Below are 19,473 nucleotides of genomic sequence, written 5' to 3' on the forward strand. Positions count from 1 at the left end.
AATGGATAAATTGCATATACGTATATATGATGGAATATTATATATACAGAATATATATAATGGAATATATATAATATAAATAAAAATAAAGACTATATATATATATATATATATATATATATATAAAATGGGATATTACTCAGCCATAAAAAAGAATGACATCTTGCCATTTGCAACAACATGGATGGATGTAGAGACTAACATGCTAATGAAATTAATCAGAGGGTGTGCAACTGGCTCAGGCAGTGGAGCATACAACTCCTGATCTTGGCGTTGAGAGTTTGAGCCCCACATTGGGGCTAGAGATTACTAAAAAACAAAAATTAAAATAAATAAAGACTTTTTAAATAGATGGGACACCTGGGTGGCTCAGTCAGTTAAGCATCCAACTTGGTTTCAACTTAAGTCATGATCTCTGGGGTGGTGGCACTGAGCCCTGTGTCAGGCTCTGAGCTCAGTAGGGAGTCTGCTTGAAAGAGTCTCTTCCTCTGCCCCTCCTGCCACTCAAGTGCCTCTCCCTCGCTCTCAGTAAATAAATCTTCTAAAAAACTTTTTTAAAAAGACACATGTTAAAATACAGTATACTAGTCAGAGAAAGACAAACACTATATGATTTCACTCATATGTGGAATTTAAGAAACAAAACAAATGAACAAAGGAAAAAAGAGAAACAAAAAACCAGACTCAATTATAGAGAACAGACCTGCGGTTACCAGAGGGAGGTAGGGGGAGTGGGGAACACAGGTGAAGGGGACTGTGAGCACTGAATAATGTAGAGAATTTTTGAATCCCTCCCTATACAGTACAGCTGACACTAATATAACACCGTATGTTAACTATCCTGGAATTAAGATTAAAAAATAATAAATCATTGGCTATTGACAAATGGTTCAACCTCCAGACCCTCTCCCTTTCCTGGAGGTCAGGGAGGAAGACCAGAAAGTGCCAATTCTCTGATTTCTCTCATCACTGGAAAGTCCAAAGATTTTAGAAACTGTGCTAGAAATGGGGATGAAGACCAATAAATGTTTCTTACTAAAAAGCACAATTACTGTGATGGCTGGAAAAATGCTCTACTGGTATGTTTATTTTCCTTGTTCTCCAGATCTGCTGGACTCTGGATCTACGATCAAATCAGTCAGTAGGTTTGTGTGGTGCCTGTATCTGTCTCTGCTCCCTGAAGCTCTGCTTATCATCTCCAACAGGCTCAACTTCTGGAAAAGCTGAAGATATGCTTAGAAGAGAGATTTAGATCCCAGGGTGAAGACATAAAATATACTGAAAGTCTTGCTCTGGAGAAATAAGACAGTTGAGAGTGAGACTGGTGCCATTTTGTGTAGTTTCTATGCCCAACGGGCAAAGATAAGAAAGAGAAATGGGGGTGCCTGGGTGGCTCAGTGGGTTAAGCCGCTGCCTTCGGCTCAGGTCATGATCTCAGGGTCCTGGGATTGAGTCCCGCATCGGGCTCTCTGCTCAGCAGGGAGCCTGCTTCCTCCTCTCTCTCTCTCTGCCTGCCTCTCTGCCTACTTGTAATCTCTGTCTGTCAAATAAAATAAATAAAATCTTTAAAAAGAGAGAGAGAGAAATGGAAGAAGCCAGTTTGTATATTCAAACGTGAAAGTAAACTCACTCCCACCTTCCTAGCCCAATGTGGAACTTACTACCTCCTGGGAAAGCCACACACTAGGCGGCCCCTGGCAGAACACACCTAAGGACTGATTCTTCTATTAAGTCAACCATATCTTCCACAAAAATTTACTGATTGCTTACTATGTACCAGGCCCTGGGAAGACAACAGTGAACAAAATTCCCATTCTCCTGGGGTTTCTGCATTCCAGCTGGAAAAGTGCCCAGTGGAATTCCTTGGGGGGAACCATAACTTGGGGAGAGCCTTCAGACACTATAACCAATCCCCTTACTGCATGGAACCTGATAAGGCATTTGAGTAGGTTTGTCTTCTAGCTTTATCCTTCTAACCTATCCTTCTTCCAGGTTTATCCTTCTTTTGAGTAAGAATATCTTCTAGTTCCCAAGAGATAGTTGGGGTTGCCTCCACTATGTGGGACGACTGGACAGTCAGGAGGCTCGGCTTGTGAGCGACAGCGGGATTACCTTGAATGCTCTCATCCCAGAGATCCTGTTGCTGGTCTTGTCTCTGTTCTCAGTCTTGATCATGAGGTTCTCTTTTTCTCTGGACATGGAATCTGGATCTCCGATTTTGAAACCAAATCTAAATGGGTAAAACACTGAGAATTAATTAAAGCAAGTGACGTCTGGGAGTTTTGCCATTGTTTTTGTCATAAGACAGAAGGAAGAGTGGGTTTGTTTTAGGCTTAATTTCAAAATCACTGTCATTCCACATGATATCTAGGAAAGTCTATTGGGTCTGGAGATAAAGCCCAAAATTCTGAACCTCACACATAGTACTTGCATGATGGGTTTTATACCCTCTTCCATGACCCAGGATATTTTCTTTTTTTTTTTTAAGATTTTATTTATTTATTTGAGAGAGAGAGATCACAAGTAGGCAGAGAGGCAGGCGGGGGTGGTGGGAAGCAGGCTCCCTGTTGAGCAGAGAGCCTGATGTGGGGCTCGATCCCAGGACCCTGAGACCATGACCTGAGCCGAAGGCAGAGGCTTAACCCACTGAGCCACCCAGGTGCCCCTCGGAAAATATTTTCTATTCCACAGTAATACATAATGGATTGCTACTCCCAGCCTCTGCCCATAAATTACACTACAGGTAATTTAGACACATTAGACACAGATGTTAAATATATGTATACATTTTATAATAACATAACTTTAGAAAAACACGTGCTTTTATATATTACACACACACACACGCCTGTCCCACAGCTGCTACTTTTGGTTTTCACAGAGGTTGCAAGCAGAATAAAGCACAGATCTGGAGTCCAAAAACCAGGCTTTGGAAAAGTCACATAATATCCTGGAAACTTTCACGTCCTTCCTGACGGTCTAGGCCACCCTGCAGATGAATGCTGGTCTCAGAAGCCCACACATGCATAGCCCTGTACGTGGTGTCTACACCCAAATCCTAACCCCCTTTCTCCGTCTGCCATGCTTGTGATGGCCACAAGAATTAGTCCCCTGTTGACGAAGCCATTCAGATAAGTTCTCATTTTTTCTGCACCTACCCATATCTTGATCTTAAGGAAAAATGTATTCAGCTTTGAATTCTGAGGAGAAAACTAGCCCAAAGAATATTGGAATGACCTTATTAGGACATGATTCACTTCATCTTCTACCGCTGACTTCTGTTTTCTTCTCTCTCCGCTCATGCTCTTTCAGAATCCTGCCGAACCAATTACTCAAAAGTCAGTCTGCCATTTCCATCGGGCTTCTCTGTAAAATCTCCAGCCTTCACTGGGACGCATCCTCTCCTCCCCAGAGCTTGGGAGCCTTGTGGAAGCTGCCTCCTAACTATCCGTTCTGGGTAACCCAGGCGGACACCTCCCACCTTGTGGGACTCCTTATATTCTTCTAGAACCCCGTCCTCCTGCTGGATAACACCCATATCAGCCATCCAAGCCAAACACACCGTATCTTCCAGGTTGGTTCATCTCTTTCCCTCTCCGTGCCATCCCTGTCCCCCACACCCTGTCCGTGCCCTGTGTTAGTCTGTGTCCATGCCGTCCCTTAACCCCTTTCCATGCCTCAGCCTCCTTGACTTTTCCCTGATTGTCCAACCTATTTCCAGTCTCCATAGCAGAGTCCATTCTTCACTCTGGAGGAAGAGAAGCTATTTCAAGGTTTAACTGTAGCATGCTTTCTCCTCCTCTGCCTTAATTCCTCAAGCACGTCCCTCCCACCCAAAGGATGAAATATAAACCCTTCCAGTGAACACTTTCCAAGTGTGTAATCCACTTCAAGACCTCTGAGCATGCCTGAGCATACAGGGATTAATCAGAGATGGGCCCCATCTCCCAGCTCACAGGCTAACAAATGATGTCACATTTGGGTTTTGTGTCCACCGTCTTAACTGGCTACAAGTAGCTGGTCCACACTTGGAGCTCCCACAAGTATCTTTGACATGCTAGTTCACCAGCCCGTAGACAGATCTGCGATTCTCTGGAAGCCGCAGGACTGCTCTTTGGAATCCGGTCTCCCGCCAGTGCTGTCCTTCCTAACCCCCTCTATCTGGGTCTTCCCCTGGGGAGTTTCCCGACTGTCAAGCCTCAGATCAAGTTTTCCTCTGTGAAACGATCTCTGCCAGACGCATCTGATTCCCTATTGGTACCAAACTCATTTGTTCACTCGTGTTTATCTAGAAGGTGAATTTGTGTGACTTTATCGCACCATCGAAACTGCGGTTCATTTGCCCATCTCCCTTACTATTTTCCAAGCTTCTGTTTTCATGAATGCCTCACCAGGTAGGCCTGCTCCTTGCACACCGCAGATGCTTGTATGAGTGCAGCATGAAAGACACAGAAGGGGGGAGGAAGAGAGCAGAGAGGATGGCACATCGGTCCTCCTCCTGTCATTTGGTTCCTGGTTACTGCAAGGAGCACTGGTGTGGAAATACACACGCAGTACACTACTCTGGAAGAATCACACTCCGTCGGAACCCTGCATTGCTGGGACCCCCAGGTGGCTCAGCTGGTAAAGCGTCTGTCCTCAGCTCAGATCATGATCCCGGGGTCCTGGGATCAAGCCCCGCGTCAGGCTCCTCTGTCAATGGGGAGCCTACCTCTTCCTCTACCTGCTGATGCCCTTGCTTGTGCTCCTTCTCTCTAACAAATAAATAAAATCTTCTTTTTTAGTAAAAGGATCCTACATTTTTGAGCTAAATGTTAAATCTCTAAAGTAGACAAAATACTTCCAACCTCATGGGATAATTAGAAAGGTTGAGAAATATGGCAGATCTAAAGAGTTTAGCCAAATGTCTGGCTTGAATTCAAGGTAAAGTAACATTCCTTCCTTCCTTCATTCATTCAATGAATTCTTATCATCATGTGCCAGGCACTGTTCAGAAAACAAATAGGAAACCATCCAACGTGCCCCTTCCTCACCGCCCTCCAAATCCCACTTTGGCCAGTGCCGCAACCATGACGCTGAAGCCGAAGAAGCAGAATCAGCAACAACAGCAGCAGCATCCCTCGATGCCAGAGCAGGAGGGAAGAGACTGGAGATGAGAAGGACAGGAGTCCCACTGGCCCACGTGACCTCCTGGCCAATGGAAAGCCTGATGACCCTAAGTCAGCTCTTCACAGAGGTCCTCCAGAATCAAGGTCTAATGATTCTACCACTGCTGAGTCCCCCACCTCCTCCCTGGGCAAAGGCCCAATTCAGGGAGGCCAAGGCCCCAGGTGTGGTCCAAACAGTTGTGGTCTGTAGAGGGGAGACTGATGCTGAATCTCCTTTTCCCAGACGGGGTCACCGGGGTCCCTTCTGGGGAGGCTTTCACAAAGGGCAGAGAAACTCTCGAAGGTTCAAAAGCTGGTCTCTTATCAAGAAGATCTGCCTGACCAAAGATGGACCCCAGGTCACGGGAGACAAATCCAACTTCCCTGTATTGCTGACACTTAGCCAAAAAGGGCCACTGTCGAGGACCTCTGTGCCTTCTACCACTCAGGCATCGGCGTCCTCCTCTGGGAGACCGCCTTTCCATCCCGGCTGGGAAGAGCCTGCGGTGGCCTGAAGGCCATATATTTCCCTGTGCCCCTGGGATGGCTACCATGAGGCTGTTCCCCCCCACCACCCTCTGTCAGGAAACCCCACCTGCATCTGCCACCTCCCCGATTTGGGGTCCAGAGCTGTCTCTACAGGTGAGGGACTCTGGCTGCTTTTTTCCAGCCCAGCTAGTATCTTTATAATCATTGTGTTAAATTCCTGTTCAGACATCTTACTTCTATCCATGCTGATTAAATCCCTGGCTTCGAGTACTACCTCCTCTTCTTTCTTATGGGATGAATTTCTCCTCATCGCTTTATCCAGAAAAGAAGAAACAGAAGAAGCAAAAACAACTCCTACTTTCCAAAAGGTGGTTGTTTTTATACAAACAAAAGAATTGGAGTATTTGTTTCCTCAGACCTCTGACTGATTTCTCAGGTGCTAAGAATGATTTGGTAACTATCTAGTTGTATTTGAGCAGTGAGACAAACTTAGGGTCCCCCTACTCCTTTGTCATCTGGACTCCTCCCCCTGGGCCCAGAGTGGCATCTTCGGTGGTGTGCAGTGTGCACTACTTCTGACTAGCCTCCAGACTCCCTTTCAGGACCCCATCTTTGTTACCTTCATCTGCCTCCTGGGTCCTCATCCCCCTGTCCAACTGGCCACTGAACAGGAAACCTCTTCAGTGCCGTTGCTTCTGCAGCTGTCCCCGGTACTGCCATCAATTCCTGAGAACCCTGGAGAAGTTTCCCGCCATTCTCTTCTTCTACCTGCTTGTTTCAAGTCCTTTCTATGTGACACGCCAGCGTGGCCAGCTGCTCTGTGGTACCCACCAGGTTATTTGACCTGGACTCAAGTCTGCATGGATGCGGGAGTTTCCCCTGAAAGGCCACTCTCCTTGCTTTTGCATCTCATAGTTTCCATGTCAGGAGTGTGATCCCCACCACTCTAGTCTGTGATCCCGGTGCTGGTGAAATTGGGCATCGTTGTGTAGCCTTTCGCAATGTGGGCGGCATCTTTGTGACTTCCTCATGCTACAGTTAAGTTTTTCTGCCAAAACGAGTCAGGCTCTTTGGTGTTCTCTCGATTTTCCACACCTCTCAATGTGGGAGAGTTATGGAAATTTCCAGAAGACTGCCTCCCTGGTCCTCCCCATTCTTCTACTAGTATAGTTTCTTCTAGGTTTGAGGCATTCACTAAAGGCTCTGGCGGACTACCCTATCTCCTCTCCAGCCCACTTTAGTTAGACTATGTCACTAACAGGTCACTAGTCCTTTTGTCTGAATTCTGTGACTCTCCACCCAGCTGGCTTTTGGGTGGAACCTGGACAACACTGTTGCCTTCCTCCAACCTTCTGCTACATCCCTTGCACTGGTTGCTTCCTCTGAAAATGGCAATGGACAGGCTCAGTTTTGAACTGGTCCTGAGGAAATGGGTCAGGTATGTGGGCAAGAGGGATAAGAGCCACTGGAGAATGGAGAATGAATTTTTTAAATTTTTTATTAGTAATAAATGCAGTGAAAAGATGAAAAAAAGAATATTGATTACAACAAAAAACCAACTGAAGGGGGTGAAAGCTGGCTGTGAGTGATCCTGGGCTAGAACCTACCAGATGGAGGGAACAGCTTGTGGAAAGGCCCTGGAGAGGGAATGTGCCTGTCATGTCCACGTAGCTCCCCTTCCCATACGTCTCTGTCTCTAGGACATGGAGCAGTTGAATTCTTCATCACTTACCTGGACTCTCGACTCTGGAACGCCAATTTCTTTAGCAAGTTGCTCTCTGGTATTGATCCCAGGATAAGGGTTGTTCGTAAATGCTTGGATGAGGGTGTGTAGTTGTGAGGGAGTATAGCTGGAACGGTGCCGTCTGTCTTCTCTGCCTGGGACGAATGTAGATCAAGGGTCAAAGAACATTTCAGAGGTCAGTTTACATATTCAGACAAGGAGCCCAAACATGCCCCACTCTGTCTCCCATCTAATTTGAAGCCTGTTGCTTCTCCTTAAGAGGGCTTTGCCCCAGCTTATTACAGGGAGAAAGTTCTAGAAGAGATGCAGTATATGGCTAGGTTGCTGGTTCTTTCCAGTGGAAAGAATGTAAACAGAGGAGAGTCTCAGGTCCATGAACCAGGACACCCAGATGTTTCAGTCAGTTTAAGTTTTGGACTTTGGCTCAGGTCATGATCCTGTAGTCCTGGGCTCAAGCCCCGCCATTAGGCTCCCTACTCAGCAGGGAGTCTGCTCCCTCTGGGCCTCACCCCACTCTCATGCTCTCTCTCTTCCTCCCTCTCTCTCTCCTATAAATAAATAAAGTGTGAAAGGAAAAAAAAGAAGAAGGTTCGTGATCCATGAAAGGAAGAATTTCCAGGGGCCATGTTGAACCCTGAACCTGAAGACCCAAGCAGGAAGGAGGTCCAGAAAGAGAACATTCTTTCCTGCTAGGAGCAAGGGTTAGCTCCAGCGTAGACAGGCACTTGGGCACCCGAGAGGCCCTGCCAGGGACCAGGACTGGCGCAGACTATTTACTCTGAATCTCCTCTTCAGCATGATCTTGGTCTTGGCTTGATTCTAAATCCTCATCGGGTTCTGACTTTTTCTGGGACTGGTGCCTAGCTCTTCGATTCTGAAACCAAATCTTAAGTGAGGAAAACAAAATGAGAGAATTAAGTATGTTTATGTCATCTCAACCCCATCACTGCCTTTCTTCAAGGGCATATATGTGATTCTTACTAGATCAAAGCTCGGGATTGTTACTGATACCTGTCACATCTGCCGAAGTCTTAGGTCAAGGTTTGGCATTTAGCATCTCCACAGTCTGGTCCCAACAGGACTGTAATAATCTTTTAAGTTAATAAGTAGATGCTGCAGTTATGTATTTTACAGGTAGTCCAAACATTTCCTCTTGCCTGAAGGAGTACCTGCCCGCCTCCTTCCCACTCCTGTAAGCTCTTTCGTCCTCAGTACCCACATTTGTGAAGTCAGACAAAGAGCAACATCCTTGTCAGTTCTGGGTGTCAGTCAGGACGCCTCAGGGCAACCCTCTTAGGTCTCCTCCCTCTTTAGCTCTGTACTGTCACTCAATAAGCTTTGCTTTGTTGCCCCCCACAAAGATACTCCATACAAAGCTCTTCTCAGACTCCTATGTAGCTCTGCTCGATCAGCAGATTCCTTCTCCTCCCTTTCCACTTTTAGTCTTGAAGATATAGAATTTGTGATTTACCTGGACTCTAGACTCATCAGTGTTGACTTCCAAAGCCAGTCTTTGTTTGGTAGCATAACCTGGGTAAGGATTTTGGTCAAATGCCTTAATGAGGATTTTCAGTTGATCTTCTGTGAACCTAGTGCGGTTGCGTCTCTGATTCATTGCTACGGTCTCTGTGGAAAGGTCAGGAGAGAGGAAGCATTTCATAGGCCGGCTTATACATTTCAAATTTCAGGCTCTACCTAGACTCTGGTTTACCCTTTTCATTTGGAATCCACCAGAACCCAGTAGGAAAGAACTCTGCCACAATTATGAAGCCTTTAAACACAAGGGTGATTCTTTTTTTTTTTTTTTTTGTAGATTTTATGTATTTATTTGAGAGAGACCGAGAGCACAAGCAGGGGGAGCAGCAGGCAGAGGGAAAAGGAGGATCCCCACTGAGCAAGGAGCCTGATGTGGGACTCAATCCCACAACCCTGGGATCATGACCTGAGCTGAAACCAGATGCTCAACGAACTGAGCCCCCCAGGTGAAACCACAAGGATGATTCTGAGCTTTGCTAGTTGATCTGAATACCATGACTGGGAAGTTAAAGTCTTCTATTTTCAAAACCCACGGAAAATGGATGTGTTCTCTTCATATAAATTAAGAACAATGAGTCAAGAAGATCACAATTACATTATAATCATGAATACTTGAACCCATAGAAATGAAGGACAAAGAAAGTATCATTAAGCCCCTCTCAGTTTTTCTGGTTAAAAGTCTGATACTTAGGGATGCCTGGGTGGCTCAATCGGTTGTATCTGCCTTCAGCTCAGGGTCCTGGGGTTGGGTCCTACATCAGGCTCCTTGCTCAACGGGGAGCCTGCTTCTCCCTCTGCTTATTTTTTGATTTGAACTTTTTTGAAAGGAATGTCTACCCCCAGCCTGGGGGTTGAACTCACAATGCTGGTGAGTCGTGAGTCATCTGCTCTGCCACCAATGCTGGTAAGTCCTAAGTCGTCTGCTCTGCCCCACTGGGCCAGCCAGTGGTCCTGAAAGGGGAAAGCTAACTTTATTATTACCCACAAGTCTTCTAAAATCATGCTGATCAGTCCCTTACCTATATCTTTGACCTACTTTGACCTTATACCCTGGAATAAGTATGTCCTCCAGCCGCCACACCTAACTTCTCTGTCCAACCAGGCCAACTTCCTCCTACCCCAGAGCATGGTGCTTGTTCCTCTCTCACTGTGATGCTCTTCCCACGGCGACCAAATAACCTGCTCCTTTACGACAGGCTCCAGCTTGAGTGCTGTCTTCTCAGGGTCCTTCCTGACTCTCCATTCTAAGGCCCATGCTCCATGCACCAAACAGTCTGTGACAGGATTTTTTTTTTAAGTTTTTATTTATTTGATAGCTTGCAAGAGAGTGAGAATGGGAAAGGGGAGGGGGAGAGGCAGAGGGAAAAGCAGGCTCCCCACTGAACGAGGAGCCCGATGTGGGGCTCAGTCCCAGGACCTGGGACCATGACCTGAGGAGAAGGCAGACATTTAACCTACTGAGCCACCCAGGTGCACCTGTGATTAATTTTCCTGTTGGCAAGTGATTGGCTCTGAAGTTGGCCTTAGGTGAAAAAACTCTTCTTAGGATACCACCCGTATTACACCGTCACTTACATTATTCTCTGTGCACAGGCCCTCGACTATCCATTCTAAGAAAACAAAAATTCCTTTACAATAAAAAGCTTAAAGGAAGGCCCTTAAGTAGCTGTAGAACTTCTGACTAACCCAGACCAAGCCTCTAGGGAGCAGGGGGAGGGATAAGCAGATTAGGGCTTCCTGAGACACTGAGGCGTAGAGGCTGGGCTGGGAGGAAGAGATGAGGAAGGGCAGAAGGAAGATGCAAGTTGAGGAAGGAGCGAAGCGAAGAGATCAAAGCTGAGTAAGATTGCTTTCTTTCCGTTTTTTTTAAGATGTTATTTATTTGTTAGAGAGAGAGAACAAGCAGAGGGAGAAGCAGGCTGAGCCGAGCAGGGAGCCCGACGTGGGACTTGATCTCAGGACCATGACCTGAGCCAAAGGCAGACGATTAACCCGCTGAAGCCACCCAGGTGCCCCAGCAAGATCTCTTTCATCAGCCCAGGCACATGCTTTAGTCCAAAAAGCTAAAGGCTCCTGGAAAGCAGCATCAAGATCCAGTTCATTTCTGACTGGGGAGTGGGGGGAGCAGGTGAGAGGAGCACCAGGTTCTGGACAGAGTTACAGCTCAGTCATTGCCAGGAGAGTCTGTGCCCTAGAGGAACCAGTGACCCACGTGCATGTGCGTAATGCAAGTGGAAAGTCACTGCCGTAGTGCCGGTAGTAGTGAACATCTTAACTGTCCACCAAAAGGGAACTGCATTTCCAGACAAAAATGCCAGCAAGATATCTGAAGTAAACTTTATTTTAGGACGTTTGGATTTACAGAAGTTGCAAAGGTAGTATGAGGAGTTCCCATATGGCCTACATCCAGTTTCCCCTATCATTCATTGTGCTTTTTAAAGTCATCTCTGCACCCAATGTGGAGCTCAAACTCATGACCCCAAGATCAAGAGTGACTCGCTCTACCAAATGACAGCTGGGTGCCCCTCCCCTATTATTAACACATTAGTACAGTATATTTGTCACAACTAATGAATCGATACTGATTCATTATTAGTTACTAAAGTCCATACTTTATTCACATTTTTAAAGTTTTTATTTAAAAGTTTTTACTTTGGGGCGCCTGGGTGGCTCAGTGGGTTAAGCCTCTGCCTTCCGCTCAGTCATGATCCCAGGGTCCTGAGATGGAGCCCCACATCGGGCTCCCTGCTTAGCAGGGAGCCTGCTTCACTCTCTCTCTGCCTGCCTCTCTGCCTACTTGTGATCTCTCTCGATCAAATAAATATATAAAATCTTTTGAAAAAATAAATAAAATAAAATAATTTTTTTTTTTTACCTAATATCCTTTCCTGTTAGGGGGTATTCAAGGTACCGTCGTGCTACATTGGGTCATCCTGTCTCTTTAGGGTCCCTTTGACTCTTCACAGTGTCTCAGACTTTCCCAGTTTTCCATGAAATGGACAGTTCTGAGGAGTCCTGAGCAGATTTTTTTGGTAGAACCTCGTTGGAGTTTATCTGATATTTTTCTATGATTAGACTAGGGCTATGTTTTCTGAGGAAGAACCAAATGGGATTTTGAGAGCAATCTAAAATGTACAGGGAGAATAAAAGCCCACAAAATAGATTATATATTTTGTTTAAAAAGAAACAGATGATAGAGTTAATTACCCAGGTAAAATAGATTAATACAATTTTTTTCCCTATGGTATGCATGCAGAAACAGACAAGTAGACAAATGGAATCAAATAGAAAGCCTGTTACATGTGAGAACTTGGGATGGCTACAGCCTCCAGAATCCGTGCCGGGAAAGGATAGTGTGGGGTAAGGAAAACGGCTGACTGTATGAAGAAAAACGAAGTTGAGCCATACAATAGACAGCATATTTTAAAATGCCAAATTAAAGACATGTAAAAGGTTATAGTAAATGGAAGATGATGTACAAGAAAACCTATGTTACACTGAGATAGAAAAGAGTTACTTAAATAAAACGCCAAACACAGATGGGAAAAATTGCTGGAATTGAAAACTGCAGTTGAAAAGTTAAAAAATCAGATAAAGCCATACGCTTGTAATGATGGGGGTTTTAACTGTTCAAAAACGTATTTCTAGAGTCCCTCCGCCAGACCCTCCGCCCTCCCCTAGGCACTGTGAGCAAAGCAGACAAGATAGCCATGGCCTCATGGAGAGTCAGGAGATAGCAAACAAGTGAAATGTTGTTGTCAGAGGGTGAATATTTCTAGGGCAAAAAAGGAAGGAGGGAAAGGAGAGGATGCATAGGGTATGGTCACAATTTTAAGTGAAGTGATTAGCAAAGACCTCACTGAGAAAATGACTTGAGCAAAGACTTGAAGCAAATGAGAGAGGAAGAAGCCATGTTGACATTGAGACAGGTACGTTGTGGGAACTGGGGATAGCAGCGGGTGCCTGCCAGCGCTATTTAAGAGAGAGCAAGGTTAGACAGTCTGGAGAGGAGGATATAGAGCATGAGCAGGTCAGGTCCTAGTCCTTAGGTGGGGGTGGGAAGCCAATTATATAGGGCCTTACAGGGCCATCTGGGGATGGACCAAGAAACAGTCAGACTCCTAAAATACTTGAAAGTTAAAGCCAACAGAATTTCCAGCCTGATTAGATGTGGGTCATAAAAGAAAAATGGCTCAAGGATGTTCCCTAGATTTTTTTTTTTTTGGCTGGCATGTCCCATGTGAGGATAAACTCGGGCAGGAAGAGTTCGGGTGGAAACATGGAGAGTCCGGTTTGGTTGAGTTTGGGACGCTTGTTAGAGACAAGTCAACATAGACAGACAAACCCAAGGTTGAGGAGAAAAGTTGAGCCTGGAGAGAGAAATCTGGAAGCTTCTTTGATTCCAAAAATATTCTGGTTTCTGAACTTTCTTATGGCTCCCATAGTTTCTTAAATGTGTCTCTCTCCCTCCCTTTCCTGAAGCAAAAATTTATCTTGTTAGTTCTTAAATGCCTGTACCTTTCTGAAACCCCCAATGCTCAATGTTCAGAAAACGCACATTTTCATCTCACATGACAGAATCTGGTTTTCCCTAACCCTAGTACAGCTTTTTCAAAGTTTAAAAATGGAATTCCCACAACTTCTGGCAAGCCCAGTAGCCCAGAAGGTTTTTAAACCCAATTTTTAGTCCACTTCGCTCTCCAAACCGACAAAATGGAAACTTAGTCAGGTGTGAGGGGCGCTTACCGTTCGGAGAGTTCTCTGGGGCCGTGTTGGAACGGCGCTCTGAAGTCTGAGGATCAGACTGGGAGGCAGCTTCGAGGATGGGCTTATATCATCAGCCGGCTCTGCCCCTCCTGTCTATTTAATCTTTAGTGATTCTGAAGTTTTATCTTTTACTTCTTAGAACCATAGACCCTCTTAATCTAGGAAGGGCTAGATAAGCCTCCTATTCTTCCATTAACGGAGATTTAATCATTTATACTAACCCTAACCCATTACAGGACAATCTCGAAGGCCTACTGTTTTCACATTTTTTCAACGTTAATTATATACATTTTTAAAAAGATTTTATTTATTTATTTGACAGACAGAGATCACAAGTAGGCAAAGAGGCAGGCAGAGAGAGAGAGAAGGAAGCAGGCTCCCTGCCGAGCAGAGAGCCCGATGCGGGACTTGATCCCAGGACTCTGAGATCATGACCTAAGCCGAAGGCAGAGGAGCCACCCAGGTGCCCTATATACATTTTTTTAAGTTGCTTTTTTAAAATGTTCTTCACTTATCTTTTGAAGTGGTGACCTTTTCTTATTAAATTAAAAGAGTTCTTGGGGCGCCTGGGTGGCTCCATTGGTTAAGCTTTCAGCTCAGCTCGTGATCCCAGGGTCCTGGGATGGAGCCCCACATTGGGCTCCCTGCTCAGCGGGGAGTCTGCCTCTCCCTCTCCTTCTGCCTGCTGCTCTGCTTGCTTGTGCTCTCTCTCTTTCTGTCATATAAATAAACAAAAAAAATTTTTTAAAAAGATTAAAAGAGTTCTTAGTGAGCCTGACTTGCTCAGTCTGTAGAGCATGTGACTCTTGACCTTGGGGTCATGAATTCAAGACCCATGTTGGGTGTTGGGCATACAGCTTATTTAAGGAAAACAACAAACAAATAGAAAGCAAATGAAAATTAAAAGAGTTCTTTTAATTAGTGCCAGGATTAGGGATGGAAAGTGAAGTTCTCACCTCAGGAGCAATTTAAGAGGGTGCAAAAAATTCTTTCTTCAATATAAATCATATTTGAATGCAATACTTAAAAAACCAAAAATTAATTGTAAAAAGTCCATGTATATAAGATATTAAAAATGTAAATAAAAACAAGATCCTACCCCACAGGGGCAAGAGTGGTTTCAGGTGAGATTGCCTGTGCAACGAACATAAAGGTCTCTCCCTTGCAATCTCTTCTCGAGGTCACTGATCAGCTTTGGTGGAAGGTGACAAATTCTTGTAGTTGTTGGTAGCTGCAATCCACAGTACCACAGGATAAGAAGGAAAGTTTCATTTTATTACACATATATGTTTGTGTTATTTTAAAACACTTTAAAGAGGAATTAGATAAGTAATACAAGTTTTATTTATTGAGATATTTGACTTCTTTTTGGTTTTTAGACAGATTTATTTATGTATGTATTTGAGAGAGGGGGAGGGGCAGAAGGAGAGAGAATCCTAAGCAGACCTCACACTCAGCTCAGAGCCCGATTCAGCGTTCAAACCCACAACCCTGAAATCCCAACCTGAACTAAAGCTGAGAGTCAGCCGCTTAGCTAACTGTGCCACCCAGGCACTCCACATGAGCTATCTGACTTCTAACAAATAAAATGTGATCAAATATTAAATCTTTCCTGAAAGTTCTTTAATCAGGACAATAACATACTTATCAGGAAACTTTTATACTATAGTCATGTAAAACAGCGGTAAGTTGTATGTCATTCACTTCTGCATATTAAACCTTTTTTTTTTTTTGATTCACTGTTTTATTTCTCTTGGGATACTTCTGTTTTATTTATTTATTTATTTATTTTTTATTTCCAGCATAACAGTATTCATTATTTTTGCACCACACCCCGTGCTCCATGCAATCCGTGCCCTCTATAATACCCACCACCTGGTACCCCAACCTCCCACCCCCATATTAAACCTTTTTTTACTATATTTTCCACCAAATTGGTCTAGACACCTAGAGCACAATTTTCTGCCATTTGTATTTATTAATATGTCTATTTTTGATATATATTTTAATGTATACCTACTTGGATTTAAATATCATAACTTATATGATTTGTTAATGATTATAAATTAAATTTTTATTGTACTTATTCCAATTAAATACTATATTTATTTTTAAATATATATTTTAAATTTATACTAAAAATTTTAACATATATGTGGCATCTAAAAAGCCAGTCAGGGGCGCCTGGGTGGCTCAGTGGATTAAGCCGCTGCCTTCGGCTCAGGTCATGATCTCAGGGTCCTGGGATCGAGTCCCGAATCGGGCTCTCTGCTTGGCAGGGAGCCTGCTTCCCTCTCTCTCTGCCTGCCTCTCTGCCTACTTGTGATCTCTGTCTGTCAAATAAATGAAATCTTTAAAAAAATAAATAAAAAGCCAATCAGGGGCGCCTGGGTGGCTCAGTTGTTAAGCATCTGCCTTTGGCCCAGGTCCTGATCTCAGGGTCCTAGGATGGGGCCCTGCATCTCTCCCCTGCTTGGCGGGAAGACTCCTTCTCCCTCTCCCACTCCCCCTGCTTCTGTTCGCTCTCTCGCTGTGTCTCTCTGTGTCAAATAAAGAAATAAAATCTTTTTTTTTTTTAAGTGAAAATCGGGGCCCCTGGTGGCTCAGTGGGTTAAAGCCTCTGCCTTCAGCTCAGGTCATGATCCCAGGGTCCTGGGATGGAGCCCCGCATCAGGCTCTCTGCTCAGCAGGGAGCCTGCTTGCCTTCCTCTCTCTCTCTCTCTCTCTCTGCCTGTCAAATAAATTTTTAAAATCTTTTTAAAAAAATAAAATAAAATAAAAAAGTGAAAATCATTGGCCATTGTGAAAAAGATGTTCTCAAATTTTTGTCAGTGAAAATCTCTGAGCTTGTGGAGATTAGATTACATTTCAGAAGAGAGGAAACACAATTTAGGAAAGATGGGGAAATTCTCAACCTCATCAGTGTCTGGGAAAGGAAATCACAACCATCATTAAATTCCATTTTACACTGATTTCATTGGCGAAATATAAGCAGTTTGACAATTCCAAGTTGTTGAATAAGATCTAAATGAATAACATCTCTTGTCTCTCCAAAAACTTGGAAACTTCCAACAACTTGGCATTTATTGGGGTGCTAGGGTGGCTCAGTCTGCTTTCAGCTCAGATCATGATCCCAGGGTTCTGGTATTAAACCCTGCAATGGGCTCCCTGCTCAGCGAGAAGCCTGCTTCTCCCTCATCCCTCTGCTTGCTGCTCTGCCTTCTTGTGCTCTCTATCTCTCCGTCAAATAAAAAAAATAAAATCCTTTTTAAAAGACTATTTAAAAAAAACCTTGGCATTATCTTTAAAAACTGAAAATTTTTGGACTCTCCCATGATGCAGCCATTTCCATCCTGATTTTACAAGGGAAACTTTTCCATATGTTTTAAGATTTTATTTATTTGAGAGAGAGAGTGTGTTTAAATTTTACTTCTAACTCCTTAGGATCTCTGGATGGGCCTGAGAATTAAATTGACATAAGACAGATTAACAGGAGAGAAGCTTATAAATTTATTTAATGTAAATTTCACCTGATACACAAGACTTCATAGGAAAACGAAGATGCAAAGAAGTAGGAAACCTAAGTGCTTATATGTTAAGTTGAACAAAGAGAGGCAATTGTTCAAAAGTAGCTAAAATAAATGGGGAGACTAAAGGAAGATAAAAGTTATCTTTAAAGAAAGATTTTATGTATTTATCTGAGTGAGAGAGGGAGTACAAGCAGAGGGAGTGACACAGGGAGAGTGTCAGAAGCAGGCCTTCAGCTGAGCGGGGAGCCCAACTCGGGGCTCAACCCCAGTACTCTTGAGATCATGACCTAAGCCAAAGGCAAAGACTTAAACTACTGACCCACCCATTGCCCCCAAAGTTATCTTAACAAGGTCTGTTTATATGGATTTTCGTTTGTTTGTTTTGACTTCTCATGTCTGGTGATAACAATGTTTCTTTGCTCCCAGCCACATTTTTGTCACACTTTGTCACATTTGTCACTAACACTCATCCTTTTTCCCTCCCGCTATCCCTCAATCTATCTTTTTCTGAACCATTTAAGAGCTTGATACTTCATGTCTCATATTTGCTTGTATTTCTGAGAACAAGGGTATTATCTTACACAACCAGAGGACAATTTCTAATGTCAGAGAATTTAATATCAGGTCAGTAGATTCATTTCGCCCGGATCACATTGCATTCATCATGTAAAGTCCATTGTATGTAATATGGTCCATCCCAGTAATGGGCCAATACCAGATTTTATCTAGTTAGGCAGAAGCATGACTTTTTACTGTCTTTATTTGGAGATTAAGTATGGTTTAAGGAGATGTATGTGGGTGCCAAGTTGACAAGAGGTGGAATATGATGGCTAGTTTTATGTATAAACTTGGCCAGTTATTGGATCAAACACTGATGTAGTGTTGCTGTGGAAATATTTTATAGATATGCTCAACATCTACAAATGATTGGCTTTAAGCAAAGGATTTTATTTGGTAGTGGGTGGGTCTTATCCAATCAGTGCAATGGTCTTATGAGTTTAAGTAAGAGTTCCCAGAGGAAGAAATTCAGTGTCAAAACTGCAGCATTAGCTTTGTCTGGAGACTTTCCAGCCCACCAGCCTACCCTCTAACCTATGGATAGAGTAAAACTTGCCACGCCCCACAATCACATAAGCAAATTTCTTGAAATAAATCTCATATACATACTGTACCTATATATGTATATGTAATGCCCATATATACACCATATCGTTATAACAGGTGTACATGTAAACATTTATAAAACATATATCTTACTAGTTGTCTGCAGAACTCTTGATAGATCTTCATTCCTTGACTTGATTAATAACTTGTCACTATGATTCTCTCTCATCTTAGAAATATTATCTCAAGGGCATGTCTATACTCCCTGATTCCAGTTCTCAATCTGTATGCATCCTCAAATCATCAAAAATGCATTTGATTCTCCCAGCTTCACAGTTATGGGGGGGAAAAAATCACCAATGGTGACTTCTAAGATTGCTTAATGTAGCTCCGGGTGGACATTAGAACCCGTAATGTGAGTTTGTTGGTTTCTTGACATCAACAAGTTAACAAAGCCAGACTGGTCCAGGATTCATGCTCTGTCCATTCTCTTCTCCAGTCTACACTCATTACTCTGATGGTCTTACCTAGTATCATGATTTGGAATGTCGGTGTAAGCTAGTAACTCCCAAAAGTATGGGTAGTGTCCACACAAAAGGAACAAAGCTTTTTTAAAATCTTAAAGAGAAAGAGAGTTTTATTTAAGCTCAGGTTAGGACAGCTAACCCGTATACACAATCTTCACAAAGAAGAGAGTGCTCTGGGAAGGAACATTTGGTGCACTCTTATATTTTTGTTTTTACATAAAGAGTTACAAATAATCATGAACAGGCATTCCAGAAAGTTACAGACTTTCTCTTATGCTTTTAGTATATGTAAAACTTTATGTATGACTTTAAAGTATGACTTTAATCTTAGGGGAACCAAGGAGGGGTTTTTTTTCCTTTTATCTTTATGTTTAGAATGCTCCTGTTTGGTTTTTGTTTTTGTTTTTCAACAAAGCAGATGAGCAATGTGTGCTTGGGGCAGAAATAGAGACCATGCTTTGATGTTTGCCAAGTCATTTTGACTTTGGTAAATGCTCAAGTATAACTTCCCTGACAGCCCCAAAACAGGGCCCACAAAAACGGAAAGTTGAAAATTTTCCTTTATTTCATCAAAGTTTCCTTTATTTTATCAGTGATCGGTAACACATGCTTTGTGGTCTCACAAACGT

General features: G+C 43.5%; 1 protein-coding gene and 1 pseudogene across 1 annotated transcript; one reads left to right on the forward strand and one right to left on the reverse strand.

Annotated features, from left to right (window-relative positions):
• Nucleotides 1-2,161: 2,161 nt before the first annotated feature.
• Nucleotides 2,162-8,995, reverse strand: DUXA (double homeobox A). Its single transcript, XM_032326147.1, has 4 exons — nt 8,852-8,995; nt 8,158-8,266; nt 7,369-7,514; nt 2,162-2,230 (listed from the first exon to the last, which is right to left on the reverse strand). The coding sequence occupies exons 1-4, from the start codon at nt 8,993-8,995 to the stop codon at nt 2,162-2,164; spliced, it is 468 nt and encodes a 155-aa protein (XP_032182038.1).
• LOC116580020 lies at nt 5,070-5,703 on the forward strand (annotated as a pseudogene).
• Nucleotides 8,996-19,473: the final 10,478 nt, after the last annotated feature.

Source organism: Mustela erminea, chromosome 19 (genome assembly GCF_009829155.1).
Source record: "Mustela erminea isolate mMusErm1 chromosome 19, mMusErm1.Pri, whole genome shotgun sequence".
NCBI lineage: Eukaryota > Metazoa > Chordata > Mammalia > Carnivora > Mustelidae > Mustela > Mustela erminea.